Source organism: Diabrotica virgifera, chromosome 7 (assembly GCF_917563875.1).
Source record: "Diabrotica virgifera virgifera chromosome 7, PGI_DIABVI_V3a".
NCBI lineage: Eukaryota > Metazoa > Arthropoda > Insecta > Coleoptera > Chrysomelidae > Diabrotica > Diabrotica virgifera.
In genome coordinates, this window is record NC_065449.1 from 236,179,583 (window position 1) to 236,200,560 (window position 20,978).

At 31.2% G+C, this 20,978-nt stretch overlaps 1 protein-coding gene across 1 annotated transcript; it reads right to left on the reverse strand.

Moving 5' to 3' along the window:
* Positions 1-6,722: 6,722 nt before the first annotated feature.
* LOC114325740 (uncharacterized) lies at positions 6,723-14,212 on the reverse strand. Its single transcript, XM_028273872.2, has 3 exons — positions 14,015-14,212; positions 7,404-7,509; positions 6,723-6,941 (listed from the first exon to the last, which is right to left on the reverse strand). The coding sequence occupies exons 1-3, from the start codon at positions 14,116-14,118 to the stop codon at positions 6,801-6,803; spliced, it is 351 nt and encodes a 116-aa protein (XP_028129673.2). The 5' UTR covers positions 14,119-14,212; the 3' UTR covers positions 6,723-6,800.
* Between the last annotated feature and the right edge of the window lie 6,766 nt (positions 14,213-20,978).

Consider the following 20,978-nt stretch of genomic DNA (forward strand, 5'->3'; position numbering starts at 1 on the left):
ATTTATTTATTTATTTATTTACTTATTTATTTATTTATTTATTTATTTATTTATTTATTTATTTATTTATTTATTTATTTATTTATTTATTTATTTATTTATTTATATATTTATTTATTTATTTATTTATTTATCTATTTATAGTAAATACAAATGACCTGGCCTCTTGAGACTAATCCAGGTCGTTTCCTGATGGAATTACAGTAGTTGATACATATAATTTTTATTTTAGAAATTTTCTAATTTAATTTAACTAATTAAGAATGGCCCTAATCTATTACGAATTCAGAAAATTATAAATAATTCAAATAAATAATTTTAATAAACAATTCTAAACAATTTTATTAAACAAAATATAATTTTTAATTTAATTTTTTTATTTTAAATTTTTTTTTGTGAAAATAATTTTTTTAAAGTGCTTTCAGTACTGATTTTCAGATGAGAAAAATGCCAGGCACTATTAATCAAAAATAGTCAGAACAAATTGTAAGTGTAGATCTATTTTACTTGTTTAATATTCCCAATGGTATTTCGGTGAGCCTCAGACCCTTGGCCGAAAATATCCATTGAGTTTTAAAATTCCAAGTTTTTAGCTAATTTTTTTGTTTGATTAATCATTTTCTATTTTTTATTTATTTTATTTTATTTTATTTTATATGTATTTATTAATAATTTTAAATTTTTAATTTTTAGTTTTTTATTATATAAATATTTATTTAGTTAGGTTAAATATTTATTTTAATTAATATTTTTATATATAATTTTAATTTTTTATTTTGTAATTTCTTATTTAATTTCAAGTAGGTTGTATATTTACTTGATTTCTTCTTCGTCTGATATTATATAATTCTAATTGTTTCTTTGATATTATGTCCGCTAAATTATTTAATGTATTATTTATAATTCTTCATTTTGTATTATGTTTTCTATATTTATGCCAACAAGGTCTCTTCTCATTCTTTGTAATTCATGTGTATTTGTTTGACTTTCGCAATTAAACAATATGTGTTATGGTGTGCCTATTTCTCCACATTCACAGTATTCATCATCTTTTAAATTAAATCTTTGAAGCTGTAGGGTACGGACCGTGCCCTGTAAGGAAATGTATTAATCTTTTTTTTGGGTTAAAATAATTTGGTATATTATTTAAATTCGGAATAAAATGATAGAGACGTCTTGCTTTAGGGGAATTATCCCATTGTTTTTGCCATTCTATATAATATTTCTTCTAATTCTCTTTTTGTTCTTATTTCCATTCTCATTAATTGTATTATGTTTTCATAATTTTTTTTCTTTGCCAATATCTAACTGCACGTTTTTGTGCTTTCAAGTGCATGGGCATTACACCAGTCAAGACTGTTAAAGCTGTTGTTGCTGTAGTACTGAAGGCTCCTGTCATTCTAACAAGGAAACCTCTTTGTGCTTTATTTAGTTTTTCAATATTTTTATTATTTGTTAGCAGAGGGGTAGAGTGGCAAAAGTCAGCGAAAAAAATGGACTGTTCCTAAACACAAAAAATACACTATGGTAATTACAAAAGCTCAATAGCGAGCGCCAGTATAGCATAACAATATAAGGAGAATAAATTAAAAAAGTTGAAAAAATATAAATGTCTGGTTACAATGCTTAACGAAAATAATGAGTACAAAGAAGAAATTAAAGTACGAATAGAACAGGCAAGAAATGCTCTGTCAAGAAATAGATAAATCAGACTGAAAAAAGTATTATGTAGTAGGGCATTACAATTTCTTTAAAGATTATAATTCTGAGATGCTATGTGTTTTCCGTATTGCTTTATTTGAGACTTGAATATTGAAGAAAGATATTTCGGGCAGATTAGAATTTTTCAAGGTATGGGACTATAGAAGGATATCAAGAATAGCTAGGTGGATAGAGCAATGGGAATAGATAAAAATGTTTTAAATACAGTTAAAGTTAAAAAATTGCAATATCTGGACATAACGTCACGAGGAGTGAGCGTTATAACTTGTGGCAATTAATAAAATAAGAAATAGACGGAGTCGTGGAAGAAGACGTATCTCCTGGTTAAACAATTTAAGAGCTTGGTCTAACTGCACTTCTCTCGATCTATTTAGAACAGCGGTATCGAAAGTGTCAATTGCCATGATGGCCGCCAACCTGCTTAGAGAAAATGGCAATAGAGGAAGAAGTAGCAGAGATACAAAGGCACCATCTACTAAATGAAAAAAAATATGAATTATCGTTTTCTGTCTTTGCGCTAAAAGAAATATCCAAAATGTAGCTTTCATGAAAACTTTCTGAATGTACGTGTTACAATCAGTCTATCACGCTTAGGATTAAGGGCTTTTCCCAATCTATGTAAGCTGTCAACACATCAACAACTACTGCTTGTTCTTATTCTGTGCAGCGTTGTGCATGTATTGCCGTTCAGTACAAAGCCTCATAGGCGCCCATACACACGGGCAGGGGAGGGCCGTGGCCCCCCTAGCTTTTCGGGAAAGAACAAAAATTAAATTTATATTACATAAACGTATTTTTGTCACAAAATTATATAATTTTGAGAGATAAATTGGAAACAACATGTATTAATAAAAAAATTCACATATTGGGTAATTAATAGTTTAACAGAAAATCTGTGTGTCTGCGACAGCGGTCTATATGGAATGTGCATAATACACATTTCGCACAGTCAGGGTATGCTATTAACGAAAACATTGAAAGAGATTAGAAACGTGGGAACATAATATACATATACTGTAATCGACACCCAAAATTACAAATTAAATGAATCATTTATAATACTGCAAAGAAATTTATATCAGCAAGAAATCCGATCTCTGACCGATAATCACTAATGAGCCATTTGTCTTTGAGAACTGGCACTATAAAGATAAAGTGTAAAATCTGTGACGTGACATTACTTGTTTTCTTTATTAAGTTTTGTGTACACGGAATAGAACCATCTTCATAAGCAGAAATAAATTCATATTGAAAAATAATTTTTAAAAATTTATTGAACATAGTTAGTCAAATTTTAGTTTGCAATAGTATTTTTTTAGTAAGTACATAAATTATTTTTAAAGTGTACATTATGATGAATAGAACAATTTTATTTAAATGAAAGACGGGTGATCTTTTATGACCATGACGAATGAGTGTTATATACAGGGTGTCCCAAAAGTAGCGGGAAGGTCGAATAATTCGCGAAATGAACATCGGATCGAAAAACTGAAAAATATGTGTTAAATATTTCTCAAAAATCTATGCGATGACACTAAACAAGTCCACCACTTCAACCCCTGTTTGTGGAGCGGGGGTAACTTTAAAACCTTAAATGGAACGAATGGAACCCCTAATTTTTATTGCAGATTTGGATTTTCCTTGTAAAAATAAGCAAATTTTATTCGAGCCATTTTGCGAATTGTGGATAGACAGCGCTATAATCAGAAAAAACGATATATCGTGATACCATAGCAAAATTATAGAAACGGTCTAATATCTCGAGAAATATACTTCCAAATGAAAAACTAAAAAACACGTTTTAATATTTTTCAAAAATCTATAGAATGACACCAAACAGGATTTTTCATTCCACACTCTAGAGGTGGGGTGAGAATTAACTTTAAAATCTTAAATAGGAACCCCGTTTTTTATTGCAGATTGAGTTTCCTCCTCAAAAATAACTAACATTTATTCGAAACTTTTTTAGAATTGTTGACGGATGGCGCTATAGTCGGAAAATGCGATTTGTTTGCGTCATCTATCAACGATTCTAAAAATGTTTGGAATATATGTGACTTATTTTTCATAAGGAAGGATTCTAAATCTGCAAAAATAAAGGGGGCTTCTTTTTAAGATTTTAAAGTAAAAACTTGGTTCGACACATACTCATGGTTAGTCTACTCGCCAAAGTTGAAGGCAGAGCTTTGCAAGCAATGTATTCCTTTCAAACGGGTTTTAAAGAGAGGCGCAACTTTTGTGGTACCCATGACATTTCCATTTAAAAACTTGGACTAGTATTTAAATGTATGAATAATTTCTCAAACAGGGTTCAAACTAGCTTTTTTAGGTGGTTTAAACTACAGTAGACTCCCTCTATAACGAGAACTGAAATGGTGGACTAATTATCTCGTTATAAGCGGATCTCGTTATTATTATCAACAATAATATTGAAATGTTTTGATGCCTCTTACGTAGTTTATTAGGTGTCGATGGTCAACCTGAGCAGTGAACAATGAGACTTCGCCGTCATAAATTGTAAATTTCCTATAATATTCAATATCGGTCGATAAACAGGCAGAAGTTTATTACAGGTAGCTGAGTTTATTACTGAGTTTATTACAGCAGTGGCCTCGATAATAAGAGAGATGTTGGGCATTTCTATGTACAGGCAGCTGGGGCATTTATTTATTTATGACCATTACAACGCTAAAAACAGGTAAAGACACGTATTCTTCGATTTTAGTTTTCCTCGTTTTAACCAAATATGCCTCGTTATAGAGCGTTATATTTCAATAGGAATTTCATGGGACACCTAATGTACTTCGTTATAAGCGAAACCTCGTTATATCCGTGTTCGTTATAGAGAGAGTCTACTGTATTGTCATCCGAAATATACAAAATGTAATGTGCAACATCTTCACGTTTGCCCCCCCCTAAAAATTTTTATATGGGCGCCCTTGCAAAGCCTTGCAGTTTCTGATCGATACAGGCCATCTGGTGTACTTCCTGTGAAAACACGATCTCCCATTGTCTTCTCCAGACGCTGATGAGGCTGAAATATTCATGATGTAGGAAAGTGGACTCTAACCATGGCAGATAGTTGGAGCGCAGTCCAAAGCATTTTGACACCAAGCTTGTGACGGTGGATGAGTAGTTGACGGTTAGTCTGGATTTTTCTATATTCTCTGAGAAGAGAATGACTTCTTCGTAGTCTCGGCGGTATAGCTTCGTAGTTCAAGGCTGGGTTGAATTAAAAAATGCATCAGCATTTAGGAAATATTAGCCTACATAATATAATTATTATGTCATATAACACTAGTTTACAAAAACTCAGCTGGTATGTTAGGTAATAAAATACAACGGTATCTACAATAACACAAACACAACGGAGAAGCATATCGGGATATAAAAATAGTTTGAGAGCTAGTCGCACGATACATTTCGATAATAATAATAAGAGAATACAATTATAATACAATACTTAACACTTTGAAACTTCTCTCACACTCAATAACTTTTCATTTACCTTACCTAAAAATAGTTAGTTTCCCAAGCCAACAAAAAAACTCGGATCACTTTGAAAACAGACTACTGATCTATAACGCAACATCAAATATCTTGGAGTAAGTCAGAACTTTATGTTTTAAAGAATACCTACAGATAACGGCAGCTATACCATGTATAATTCCTAGGACTCAGTGGAGGCTGTTCTTCAGATAAGGGAAACACCAAATAGCAATTCGAGATCTTATTTATAAGACCGAGACTAAGGGTTGTTACCCCGGGAGGACTTTGAATACTGACTTGTTACTTGTACACGCTTCAGTTGAAGACTCTATTTGAGACTACATATTGAATTTAGTGAATGAAGTTAAAGGCACCTCTGGCCTGGTTGAAGTGATTCGTGAGAATGATTCTAAATGTGTATTTTTTCTCAGCCAACCTAAACTAAACTTTGACTTGAATGTTTTTGATTTATTTCTGATTCAGATTTAACTTTGATATTATTACCTAAGGTATTGCAGTTGGAGAATTGTTAATTTGTTCAAAGAGAAGTGACTTGTTATCACATTATATTTATCTATTATGTTATAAATACTTTATCATTATCATTGTAGACTTTGAGCACTGAATGCATTCGTTATTACTTATTTCGCCCGGGTAGTAATTTCCCCCGGCAGTATGTCCAATATCAAACATTCATTATTCATATCCGATATTGAACAGTATATTTTTATCACCCCGTATATCACATGAGCCAATTTGTTATGGTATAATTACATGTACGGGTTTCTAATTTAGTTCACGAATTGTAAATTTTAAACAATAATTCGGGCACTTGCATTATTTAATTTGATGATCAAATATATTTCTTTGTTCTTAATATTTGTAAATTTACTCAGCGCGTGGCTTGACACAAATACTAAGTGCCACCGCTGAGAAAGAATACACATTTAGAATCATTCTCACGAATCACTTCAACCACGCCAGAGGTGCCTTTAACTTCATTCACTAAATTCAATATGTAGTCTCAAATAGAGTCTTCAACTAAAGCATGTACAAGTAACAAGTCAGTATTCAAAGTTCTCCCCGGGGTAGCAACCCTTAGTGTCGGTCTTATAAATAAACTCTCGAATTGCTATTTGGTGTTTCCCTTATCTGATGAACAGCCTCCAGTGAGCCCTAGGAATTATACATGGTATAGCTGCCGTTATCTGTAGGTATTCTTTAAAACATAAAGTTCTGACAAGAGTTACTCCAAGATATTTGATGTTGCGTTATAATAGATCAGTAGTCTGTTTTCAAAGTGATCCGAGTTTTTTTGTTGGCTTGGGAAACTTACTATTTTTATTAATATAACATTATCTAATTATTTAGATGGAAACAGCATAACTTGGTTTTAGTTTCATTATACCATATCCTCCTCATATCTGCGAAAATATTTTCCCATAATGGCAAAGGAATCCGTTCGTATTGTTATTAAAAAAATAATGATGATATTGGTCAAATTCAAAGTCTTTATAACAAAAAAGGTTATACTTTTTATTCTAGAAATGAAAATTACAATGCAAATTAAAAATGTATTATCAGAAACGTCAATGCGATTCTTTAAACACTTGTATCCTATATTTTAGTTCCTTTGGAATTCGGTGTTCTATAGAGATTTCTACATATGGGAATCCAAGACCGCCATCATTTATAACAGGTACAGCGAAACTATTTCCTATATCGTATATCTAAAAATATTTATAAACAATAATTATTCATATTTAAACATTATATAAAATATAATATTGTATATTTGTCTTCTTAGTTATTATAATGTAATGTAGTATGTGGTCTTTTTCCCATTAATTTTTACTCCATATTTTTCACAGAAACTTTTTGTTTTGTTTAATAGTAATTGGAATTGTTGAGAAGAGCTTGCCACAATCACGGTGAAAGTTTAAGAATCATTATATTCACAAGTTAGGGTTTCATTTAAAATGTGTCAAGAAAAGTTGATGGGTCTTATTTTTTAAGGTTTATTTACGGGTGCAGAACATCATAATGAGATTGTTTTAAATGCTGATTTAAAAGAACACAGGTTTTTATCTGTGCCTTTTTGCCTCTCTTCTTCTATATAAACTAGTAAAGGTTAGGTACGAGCCAGCAAAATAATATAGTAAACTAATCCTTATCCAAGTAAATGATTTTACCTTTATGCATGATATGGCAGCATCAAGAAAACCGCTTTCTGGTAGTCGAACATAAATTGAGTCAAACATATTTTTTTCAATCTGCAGATCTGCAACTAGAGTTCCCCTAAAATATTTTAATATTATCTAACAATAAAACACTGAAGACGTTAGTTTTCTATACTTCCACAAAATTTATTACAACTAAGTGACTACAGCTGTTTCGGCAGATTGCCTTTCTCAAGTGATATAGTTTACAATGTGTTTGCCTTTTTAAGTCTTTAACTGAAGAGGTTGAGGAGTTGGGAGCTGTTTGTCTCGAGTTGGTCATTCAGAATTATATCCGTATTTTTCAATTTATTAATTTCCATAGATTCTAAAAAAGATAGCTTAATGCCTTTGTTTTGAATATGCAGAATTTGAAATCCTTCATTAAAAGAATGATTATGATCTAGAAGGTGAAGTGGTATGTAGAAGTGTCTGTTTTTCTATTGATGAAAGCCCTTTTGTGTTCTGCTATCAGTTTGTCAAAGGTTCTGTCAGTTTGACCGATGTAAATTTTCAGACAGTCACCAAACGTTAGTTTGTGATTCTCCGAAAACTAACATCGGTCAAACTGGCAGAACCTTTGACAAACGGATAGCAGAACACAAAAGGGCTTTCAACAATAGAAAAACAGACACTTCTACATACGCATTTCACCTTTTAGATCATAATCATTCTTTCAATGAAGAGTTTCAAATTCTGCATATTCAAAATAAAGACCTTAAGCTATCTTTTTTAGAATCTATGGAAATTAATAAATTGAAAAATACGGATATAATTCTGAATGACCAACTCGAGACAAACAGCTCCCAACTCATCAACCTCTTCAGTTAAAGACTTAAAAAGGCAAACACATTGTAAACTATACCACTTGAGAAAGGCACTCTGCCGAAACAGCTGTAGTCACTTAGATGTAGTAATAAGTCACTTAGTTAGATGTCACTTAGTTGTAATAAATTTTGTGGAAGTATAGAAAACTAACGTTTTCAGTGTTTTATTGTTAGATAAAATGAACTTCCATCAAGTAACGGTTGAATCCATCAATTATTTTAATATTAGCCACGAATTGATTAGAAATAAATAATAACAAGATCAGTTACCAAACAACTAAAATTTATGAGAGAAATATTCTGTGTTTATGTAGGCTATAGAGCTATGTGGATGTGAAGGTAAAAAGCTATATAGGGTGAGGCATATAACTGGCCTATTAGAAATATCTCGAGAACTAAAGGCAACAGAATCATGAAAATTGGAATAAAGGGGTTTTGAAGGATGACCTATTAAATGAAAATATTGTCATCTCTTTGCAACTTCCGGTTATACCGGAAGTTGCTTATAACTTCGTTTTTTTAATGGGACACCCTGTATATTTTTACATTTTTGGATTCTCCTCAATATCTTCTTTCTTAAAATATGAGATTTTGTAATATTATACAGGGTATTTTAAAGATATTTACGTTTTTTTATTAATTTCGTAGCAACATTCACACCCTGTTGAATTGTAATAGTTTGACACTAAAAACTCTGCTTACGTTCAAGTGATTTTTAACATATTCTATTATTGTTAAGAATCATTAGTATAGCTAATTTTGAAATTTTAGTATACAGGGTTGGTCGAAACTCGGAATGAATATTTTCTGAGTTTTCTTAAATAGAACACCCTGTATTTTAGTATTGTAATGAAATGATTTTTCATAGTACTTTTTTATTTTATAAGTATTCCCTATACCTAACTGCCTTAATTTGTGAGTTATTGGTGATTCAAGCTAAACATTAATTGCAACAAAAAATACGTAAAATTTTATTAGGTTGGCCGTGAAAATATTCAATTATTAATAATTTTTCAGAAATAAATTCATATTAATCCAGACTGATTCTTAAAATTACCAATAATGGTTTAGCTATCAAAACACCTACGTAGTTTTGATTGTTGGTGCGATTAACAATTAAGCACAAATTAAAGCAGTTAGGTATAGGGAATGCTTAAGAAGTAAAAAAGTACCATAAAATATCATTTCATTACAATACTAAAATACAGGGTGTTCCATTTAAGAAAACTCAGAAAATACTCATTCCGAGTTTCGACCAACCCTGTATACTAAAATTGAAAATATAGCTATGCTAATGATTCTTAACAATAGTAGACTATATTAAAAATCATTTGAACGTAAGTAGAGTTTTAGTTGTCAAGCTACTAGAATTCTACAGGGTGTGAATATTGCTACGAAATTAATAAAAAAAAAACGTAATTACCTTTTAAAATACCCTGTATAACATTACAAAACCTCATATTTTAAGAAAGAAGACATCGAAGAGAACCAAAAAATGTAAAAAAATACAGGGTGTCCCATTTAAAAAAACGAAGTTATAAGCAACTTCCGGTATAACCGGAAGTTGCAAAGAGATGAAAATATTTTCATTTAATAGATCATGCTTCAAAACCCCCGTATTCCAAATTTCATGATTCTGTTGCCTTTAGTTCTCGAGATATTTCTAATAGGCCAGTTATCTGCCTCACCCTGTATAAAAGCACCAAATAGCCCTAGCAGCGAACTTTAAAACATCGATGTGTACGACAAGTAAGTAGATCAGTGTTTGGCAAATCCACCTCAAAATAGGTTGATCCCAAAAATTATAAGGAAAGTAAAAATTCGCTAAATAAAAGTAGAAGTATTCCTTTGTATGTATTGCACATAACACCAGGAACCTCTTACCAAAAGAAAGATTAACAGAAATAGAAAGCGAAATATCAAATAATAAGCGCTACATCTTCTTTTTCTTAAAGTGCCTATCCGTTCCGGATGTTGGCGATCATCATGGCTATCTCGACTTTGTTTACCGCAGCGCGGAACAGTTCAGTGGTAGTCGTGTTATACCACTCGTAAGTTTTGAAGCCAGGAAATGCGTCTTCTTTTCGGTCGTCTTTTAGCATTTACCTTCCCTTGGAGAATCAGTTGGAGAAGGCATTAACGTTCTTGATTTCTCATTACATGTTCTAGATATTGTAGTTATTCTGTTTTGATGTGCTACATAATACGAGTAAATAAAGTCACAAGAAAAGTAGAAAGTGTCAGCATTCAGAAGTCAGGTTCGTTATCACATTTGAAAGTTGTTTGTCCATAAAATGCAGATAGTGGAGTCACTGAAGGTTTGTATAAGCTATTACCTCCGATTTCGTTCAACCTCCATCAATTTGCATGAAAATTGGTGAGTGGTTAGAAGATATCTTAAGAAACAAAGGTGACATGATTCCAACTTGAGCTTTTACCCTGGGGATCGATGTCACCCCTTCCCGGGGTGAAAATTATTTTATTAAAAATAACCCCATAGTTAGATAGTGGGACAAATTCTAAGCAAAATTTGTTATATAAAGTTATTAAAATAAATCAAAACTTTTTGAGTTATTAAAGATCAAAAATTTTAATTTTTCGTAAGAAAAATTCATCACTTGAGAAAGGCACTTTGCCGAAACAGCTGTAGTAATAACATAGTTGTAATAAATTTTGTGGAAGTATAGAAAACAAACGTTTTTCAGTGTTTTATTGTGAGAAAAATTCATGTTTTGAATCGATTTTTCATAGATAACTCAAAAACTATAAGTTTTTACAAAAAAGTTATTAATACCGAAATTGAAGCTAACAAAAAACTAAATAATATATTCCTTACTAAAAAACCTTTTATTATTAACTAAAAGTGAGTTATAGGTAATTGAATGCATATTTTTTTCGACGATTACCCAAATCACAGTATTTAATCTTAAATTACGGGAAAATTATGCATTTTATAACATAAACTTATTAAACATTTGTGAAAGTACTTAGAAATATCTATCAAATGAGATAGGTACTGAACAAGTTAATAGCATTAAAATTTATGCTCCAAAACTTTACCTTTTAAAAATTTTTCCAAAAAATGTTATCGCTTTTTTTTTAATAGCTCCGTTAATTTTTAAGGTATCAGGTTTACCTAAAAACAGTTTGAAAGATAATTCCAAAAGCTATTAATACCCGTTAAATTTAATTATTTAGACCCCTTACTTTAAAAAAAAAATCAAAGATTAATGGGCCACGGTTACATGGTTCTCGCAGCAAAATTTAAGTTTTAAACGTTTTTATCTCGGTTATTTTTCACCCTACAGAAATGGTAAAAAGGTATATTATTTGCTATAGAAAAAACTAAAATTTGGTTATTTACCAATTTTTACGTATACTGAGTATTTCTATAATTATTATCAAAAGGATATGAACATGAGGATAATTTTAAAAATTCTGATGTTTTTAAATTATATCTTTTTTCAAAAGTATACATTCTAAATCGGTGAAAATTGTAAAAATCACTACTTATGCTAATATAAAGAAATTTTACGTAAGGATAAATTTTAGTTTTTGTGGAAATGGCGTATGTTTAATTTTTTACTTTCTCTTAAAAAATTCGAAATGGTTCTCTTAGTTTCATCATAACTTGCTTAATTTTGGTTCTATCAATTTCTTCTGTAGCTCATTTGTTAGGTATTCTGAAGGACTTTCATAAGTGTTAAACAGGTATATTTTATAAAATGCATCGTTCCCCGTTATTTAAGCTTGAATACTTAGATTTGAGTACTCATCGAAAAAAATATACATTCAATTACCCATAACTGACTTTGAATTAACATTAGTTTAGTACTTTGAGTAAATCTTGTATTAAATTTTTTATTGTCTTCAATTTTGATACGAATAACGTTTTTGTAAAAGCTAATAGTTTTTGAGTTATACGTGAAACACAGCTTTAATACATGCATTTTTTTACTAAAAAAATAAAATCTTTGATCTTTAATAACTCAAAAAGTGTTGATTTATGTTAATTACTTAATATGTTTTGCTTAGAATTTGTCCCTCTATCGATTTATGGTATTATTTTTAATAAAATAATATTCATCCCAGAAAAGGGATGGCATCCACGCATGTTGGCATCATGTCACCTTTGTTCCTTGAGGTATCCTCTAACTGCTCACCAATTTTCATGAAAATCGATGGAGGTTCAACGAAATCGGAGGTGAAAACCTTCAGTGACTGCACTAAGAAAGATAACTGCACGGGAATTTCAAGTAGACAGTAGACTTGCTTATTTACTCTTAAAACTTAACAAAGCATAGAGTATAAAGAATATTCAGGTTTACACCCTCAATTCATCTCATTCAGACGAGGAATTTGAGGAGTTTTACGACGAACTGTCGATAGCGCTGAACGAAACCGAGTTATAATATTATTTGGTGATTTTAATGCTAAAATTGGCAGCAAAACATATGCTGAAAAACGCCTACTCGTATAGAAAAATCCGAGTCAGACCGACGAAACCGTCAGAATTGTAAGTAGGTGGTTATGAACAAGATAGCCACTCCACCTTTGATATTATTTTTGTTTTTAAAATATATTTGTTTATCTGTTTAATCCATTTGAAAGCATTTAGTTGATAATACTCGTATATCATGACTGGTATAAAATAAAACAATTTAATCTTGACGACAGTTCAATGTCAGGAAAATTTTTTAATGCTTTAGCACTGCTTTCTGGCGTCTTCTCCACCTGTGTTCCCACCTTTACCTTCTCCCTCTATACCAATTCTGGTAATCATTAATGATGTAAAATACAGATATATTCAGAAAAGCTGCATATGTTCAAGATTTAAAAAACGTGGAAATAACAAATTTTCCCTTTAAAATACTGAATAACTGAATAATCAAGGTAGAATTCACTCGCTCCAAAATACAAGATAGTCATATAACGTAATGTGAATAGGGATGGATTCCAAAAAAATGTAAAAAGAAGCTATCTGAGTTAACTATCATCTGTAAGACAGTAATTAGTCAAAACAGTAATTAAACCAAGAGTAACATATTATGTTTGCGAACCATGGACATTAAATATTCTGGAAAGATGGGAAATGAAAATATTGAAAGGCGTTTTATTTTGACGAAGGAAAATAGAAGACGGGTGGTAGAAAAAAATCCACAATAATTTAATGGCTTTGTACTAAGAACATACCACCAACAGATTCGTCAAGTCGCAAAGGATCACATGGTTGGGACATGTTTGTAGCAAAATGGCAGCCAATGCCTTCTTATCGGTCCCAAATGAAGAGGTAGAGGTGGACTAATAAAATGGATGAAGACCTTTAACATGTGAAAGTGAGGGACTGGAAAATAAAAGCACAAAACAGAAGTAAATAGAAAAATATTGTTTATCAGGTCCTTCTGAATAGTTAATATTTTTGTATATGCTTAAGTTCGAGTTTTGTGTAAAATAATATTGTAGTTAGTTAATCTTATGATTGTGTTTTATAAAAATTTTCTAGATCTTAACGGCCTGCAGAAAAGAACTTGCAGAATCATTATTGGAATAAAATACCAATAAAACGATATGGATGTTAATGGGAGGTTGCTGAGGTATTTAAATGTTATGGACAGTTAATATAGAAGTGTCATATATATATACCTACTTGTATAGCAGTCATGAAAGATGTTATGCTCTCAGAGTCGATACAGTTTTTGGATGAAATGGAGAGAAGTTTATATTAGATGCAGATATTATTCAACATACGATACTTACTGTTCCTTGGGATTCAGACATATTGGTATATTTGCACAATAAACATATTTATTGAGTATAAAACTAAACGATATAAAAATACCTATCACTAAATATTTCACCATGTTTACTTTAAGAATACACTGTCGATTATATTGCAGGAAAAAATAAAAACGTGTTTTATATTACTACTTTATCTTAAAGTATTGATTGTTATAAAGTTTATACATAACTCAACCTAAATATTTTTATTAAATATATTGTTAACAAATATCCATTATATTCTACTTCCGTAATATTATTACCTACTGTAAATTATTATGTTAGATAAAAATCAATTTTAGAATTATGTCTTACTAATTTTCACTATGGCCTTTTTTTAATATTATTGTGCATTGAAATAGAAAGTAAGAAAAAAACACAATACGATTTTTTCCAAAAATCACAAACCAGAAGTTTTACTTTTTTTGGATATTATATTCGCTTTGCGTTCAACCATTTTTGGGGTGATTCCATTTCAAATCACTCAATTTTGGAGCAAAAACAATTTTGGATCTCCGATTTGTCTGAAAATTGGTATATAGCTTCTGCGGGACGTAAAAATAAGATATTTAAGATAAAAAATCTTCTTCTTCTTTTTTTCCTCAAAATGTTATTTTATGCGATTTTGCAGTGAGTTAGTGTTTATTTAAACAAATTTGCTAAAATTGGTATATAGCTTCTGCGGGACGTAAAAATAAGATATTTAAGGTCAAAAAATCTTCTTCTTCTTTTTTCCTCAAAATGTTATTTTATGCGATTTTTCAGTGATTTGGTGTTTATTTAAACAAATTTGCATTTTCTATTGTAAAGTATCAATGGAAAACATAATATTTTAATAGAAGGGACTAAATGTCATTATATGGCATTAGAACAAGTTACTTTCATTTAAAACAAGTTTTTGACCAAATTTTATAGTGTAGAGAACGTTAAAATACCGTTTTTACATTTTTCTCCATTCCCAAAATACATCATAATCGATTTGGCTAAAAATTTGCTCACAGATAGCCAAAACATAGGACTTTAAGTGGTGAGAATTTGAGGATTTGAATTGCATTACAATACCAAAAAAGTTACATACAATATCATAGTCAAAAATATAGGCGTCTACTATAAGTAAAATTAACACGAAAATATCCACCTCACGACAAAAATTGCTAAAAATAAATGGTAAAAATTGTAAATACGATTTATTTGGAACAATTTCAGTTTCTACCATTTTTGTCGAAAAGTTAAAAATGGCGGAGATATTGAGCAAAACAGGTTCTCCTTTAAAATCAAGATGGCGGCTAACGTAAAGGAGGAATTCATTCGTGATTTTAAATTTAGGCTACTATTGACTCCCCTAAAGATTAGAAAAACGAAATTTTGGGCAGCTCTGCATGCAAGGTCAAATGATGGACTAATATAATTTTTAGTCTGATATTACTGCATGTAACTTTTTTCGTATTATAATATAATTCAAATACTTTTAACCGCTTAAAGTCCTACGTTTTGGCTATCTGTAGGAAAATTTTCAGCTAAATCGATGACGATGTATTTTGGGAATGGAGAAAAATGTAAAAAAGGGTATTTTAACGTTTTCTACACTACAAAATTTGATTAAAATCTTGTTTTGTCGAAAAGTTAAAAATGGCGGAGATATTGAGCAAAACAGGTTCTCCTTTAAAATCAAGATGGCGGCTAACGTAAAGGAGGAATTCATTCGTGATTTTAAATTTAGGCTACTATTGACTCCCCTAAAGATTAGAAAAACGAAATTTTGGGCAGCTCGGCATGCAAGGTCAAATGATGGACTAATATACTTTTTAGTCTGATATTACTGCATGTAACTTTTTTCGTATTGTAATATAATTCAAATACTTTTAACCGCTTAAAGTCCTACGTTTTGGCTATCTGTAGGAAAATTTTCAGCTAAATCGATGACGATGTATTTTGGGAATGGAGAAAAATGTAAAAAAGGGTATTTTAACGTTTTCTACACTACAAAATTTGATTAAAATCTTGTTTGAAATCAAAATAACTTGTTATGAATCCATATAATGACATTTTGAGTTCCTTCTATTAAAATATTATGTTTTCATTGATACTTTACGATAGAAAATGCAAATTTGTCTAAATAAACACCTAATCACTGTAAAATCGCATAAAATAACATTTTGAGAAAAAAAGAAGAAAAAGATTTTTTGACCTTAAATATCTTATTTTTACGTCCGGCAGAAGCTATATCCAATTTTCAAGGCAAATCGGAGATCCAAAATTTTTTGCCTGAGTGATTTGACATGGAATGTACCTTTGGCTTCTTTACATCATAGATAATTTGCTGCTCCGAGAAAAGAAAAATTTAATTCCTTTTCTTTTTATGTTAGTCTCAAAGGAATCCCTCAATATGCAAAATATTGTGCACAAACAAGACAGACATCCCACAATATGATGAGGATACGAGGATAATAATTAATGTGCTCTCTGCTCTCTGTTTGGCCTCATGGACTAGAAACATCAAATCAATCAAATAGAAAAAAAAAGGATCAACCAAATTTACTATAGAAAAAGAATATTTTGTGCTAATATTACTTACTGTAAAGAATGTGCTAATTACAAAAGTAAACACAGGATATACAACCAATGCTTACAGAAAAACAATACACACTAACATATATTTAAATTACCTCCCTAACTATATATATATAATAAATAGTACAGGGTAATAAGGTTTTTTCCATGACACTTCAACAACCAGGGTACTGAAGCGTTTTTTCGACAGATAATACCTATAAGAACAAATTATAACCATTTTCTACTTAGGATCTGGCGGCCACTTTTATTGATAAACAATTTAGTGTCAAAAGTGGCATTTTTTCCTTTTTTTTTTCAAATTAACGGAAATCAGTCAAACTTATGGTTTTCTTAGTACAAACATCTTCGAGAGAATGGAAAAAGCTGTAAAATGCCGTATTACAAAGTTTCATATATACTCATTTATTGTTAATATAATTGGCAAAAAAAGTCTAAATTTGAAAAAAATTAATTTAATAATTATAATTTTCTATCGCATAACTTTTTTGTCTTCAACTGCTAAGCACTGACACTGAATTATTAAATTGTGAGGTATTCTAGTACTAAAAGGTATTCTTGCTTTAAGTCGGTAGGACACACCGTTTTCTAGAAATATCGATTTGAAAGTTTTTCGTTTTTGGAATCTGAAAAAAAATTGAAAAAATTTTTCAAAAAAACGATGTATTTTACTAACTTAAAGCAAGAGTAAATTTTATTACTTGAATACCTCATAATCTAATTATCTAATGTCAAAAATGTTTAAAAATTAAAGACAAAAAAGTTATGCGATCAAATAACCGTTGCCCTACCCAAAACGGACGCCTATGATCGGTACTAAAAATTCGCAATAGATGAAATAGATTTATCTCTGGAAGGTAAATATGCGTACCAATTTTTGTTTTTCTAAATAGAAGCGTTCTGGAGGTATTTAAGAAGAACTCATTACAAGACGCCATCTTCAAAGAGCTCTAGCTCCTTTAGGAAGCATTTTCGGACCAAGTGAATTGGGTTAATTTGTCTTAAAATTATCTGAAGAATATTCTGTCTTCGTTTGTAGGTAGAGATTCTGGACACCCTGTATATACAGCAGACACTTTGACAAATCAAAAATATGCCAAATAAGATTATACCAAAATTAACGGTTTAATCGCCATCAATTATACATAATACGTAACAACACATAATACATAAAATATAATATATAAACACATAATACACAAAGATACAAAATAATCAGAACTTGAAATTAACTTGTAAGTGTAAACACCATCCTAAAAATTTTTAACTAAAAGTATCCTTATTTGCCTACAAGAAGAAGTAGTATATAAAAGAAGTATAATAAATCCTACTACCATATTTTATAAGAGATTCATTAGTATTCTAGTCAGCGGTATGCTATTATTCGCGGTGTGAAATTCTATAAACAAGGGATCATCCGGAAAACAGGTGGATTCTATTCCAACATTAAGTAAATTTTTTCTTGGTAGATTTTGTAAACTATTATTGTATTGCATGTATGTATGTATGTATCGATTTTAGAACGTCTGTCGACGTTGTCCGATGCCTAACTTCCACGTCCTTCTATCATCCCATTGGCCATCTCTAAGATCCCTTGTACTCATTGCTTTGGTTACCCCAGTGATTCTCAACCTGTGGGGCGCGCCCCCCTAGGGGGCGCGCTTTTAGCAATGAGGGGGCGTGAAAATATAAAAAAAAACACCTAAAAATTTGACTAATTAACTAAAATCAAAGCAAAACAAAATTCTGACAAACAAAAAAATAAAATACCCATGAACAAGGAGCTATACATAGTTATGAGCACTGAATACTAAATCAACTAATTTAATGTAAATTCGTGACTTCCTTGGGCCTGTTTTGCAGAGCAAAGCTTATCAAAACAGGGTGTAATATTAGAAATAGACGCTCTCAGTTCTTTCTCTATATTTAGCTGCGATCTATACTTGGTCTTTAAAGCAGCCATCGCGGAAAATCCTGTTTCGCAAAGGTAGGATGGTGAAAACGGTAATAATATACGAAACGCTCTGGTTTTCAGCGCAGAAAACTCATCATTTACCCCTGCCCAAAATTCAAAGAGGGATCTAATATTAAACTGTTTCTTGATTTCGGCATTTGCTGTGAAGTCTATGAAGGTTTCTTCTTCTGTAGTAGAGAGTTCTTCGGGTGTAATTTGAAACGGATTCCCGACCCACTCATAACTATTAGGTAAGTATTAATTGGTCGTCGGCAAAAAAGTATCTTTTAAAATTTTTTGTCAGCATTGCTAAATGATTTTCATTGGTTACAAAAACAACTTTCACGTGTTGTTCTTCAACCTGGTAAGTTTTAAAACATTCATCCACATTTTCAAATATTTCTAGGTTTTTTGCTTTAAATTTCTGCTCCACTATTTCAATTTTCTACAGAAAGCGTTAATTTTATCATTCGTATCAAATATATGTGTATTGGCCCCTTGAAGTTGTAAGTTCAAAATATTTAGTTTCTCGAATATATTAACCATGTAACTCAATTTCATCAAAAATAAATCATCGTGAAACATCTTGGATTGTGGCCTCTTTTCTTCTTCTAGAAAAATGGCGATTCCATGTCTTAATTCAAAACACATTGTAAAAATTTCCCACGTAATAACCAGCTTGCCTCACAATAAAATAATAATGCTGAATGTACCGCATCCATGTCTTTTCAAAGTACCTACAGAAAAGATTCTAGTTTTCAAAGGTCTCATTTTTATGTAGATAATTAACAATTGTTACAACCGTAGTTAGCACAATATTCAAGCCAGAGCTTCTCTGTTGATCATACAGTGTCTCTATTTTTGCTTCTTTTATATAATCAGTGCACATAGCAAATAATGCAAGCGACTTTGCTATCAATTATATTGGTTTGCAGAAAAGTAGTTCTGCTACTGATCTGCCATCACAAAATCGAACGTAGGCAATAAAATGAGCATATTTATTGCTACTGTTGCCTCATCAAGCTGAATCGAAAACGGCTTTTCACGCAACTTCCTGATTAGCTGATCCTGTACATATTCAGCCATATCACCAATTCGGCGGGCAACAGTATCATTTGATAGAGGTATAAACTCCAATTTTTTAGCAAAATTATCTCCAAACACAGTTTCTACAATTTTGATTGCAGTTGGTAATATAAGATCTTCACCAATAGTGTTAGGCTTTTTAGATCTGGCTATTTAATATCAGACTTTATAAGAGGCAAGTAAAGCTATTTCATTCGCAGTCAAAGTTTTTATTAAAACTAATTTTTGCTTTTCACGCCGTTTTAATTTTAACTCGAATAATTCTCGGGGTTTGTTAATGTACTCACTACGAAGCGTTTCCCAATGTCTTTTTAGTTTATTAGGTTTCATGCTGCTCAAGGTATATTATTATTGCATACATATATTGTTATTGAACGAGGGGGGCGCGGTGAAAATAATTATGGAAAATTGGGGCGCAAATGGTAAAACGTTGAGAAACGCTGGGTTACCCCTTCTTTCCATGTCTTTTTGGGTCTTCCTCGTTTTTTGCGGTTTGGTGGTACCCACTCCAAGATCTTTTTGGGCAATCTTGTGTCTTCCATTCTTTGAATATGACCATACCAAATCAACTGTTTCCTCTCAATGTCTGTTGTTAAGTAACCATCTATTGCAATTCGTCGTCTTACTTCCTCATTTCGAATTCTTTCCCTACGGGATATACCTAACGATCTTCTAAACACATCCATTTCTACAGCTTCAAATTTTTCCTGTTGTTCTCGGATATTCTCCAAGTTTCTGCTCCGTAAAGTAGGCTGCTTTTAATAAGTGTTTCATAGATGTTGTATTTTCGCTGTATTCCTATTTCGGAGCTCCAAAGTATTCCATTTAGGCATCCAATTGTTCTTCTAGCTTGTGCTACCCTTTTCTTTATTTCTTCATCGTCTTTTCCCGTTCTATCGAAGATTACTCCCAGGTACGTGTATTCACTACAGGATATGATTTGTTCATTATCCTCTAGTTCGATATTGGATAACTCAGCTCCTATGGGTAGGTATTTAGTTTTTTCCACATTCATTTCCAAGCCCCACTGTTCATATTCCTCCTTCAGTTTTCTTGCCATATACTGTAGGTCGTCTTTATCATTAGCTATGATGACTTGGTCATCAGCAAATTGTAAGGTATACAAACAAACCTCTCCGAGGTCTATACCTCGGGGTCTATTATGTATTATATCTGGCATTAATTCCACTTTAATATTGCTAGTAAACTAACCTGTTAGCCCACTTGTTCCTGTTTCTTATAAAGGTGTCCACATATCCTCATCATTTCCACATTATTTATTTTCTATTTACTTTCTCTCTATATTGGCCCAAATGAAAGTGAAACCAATAA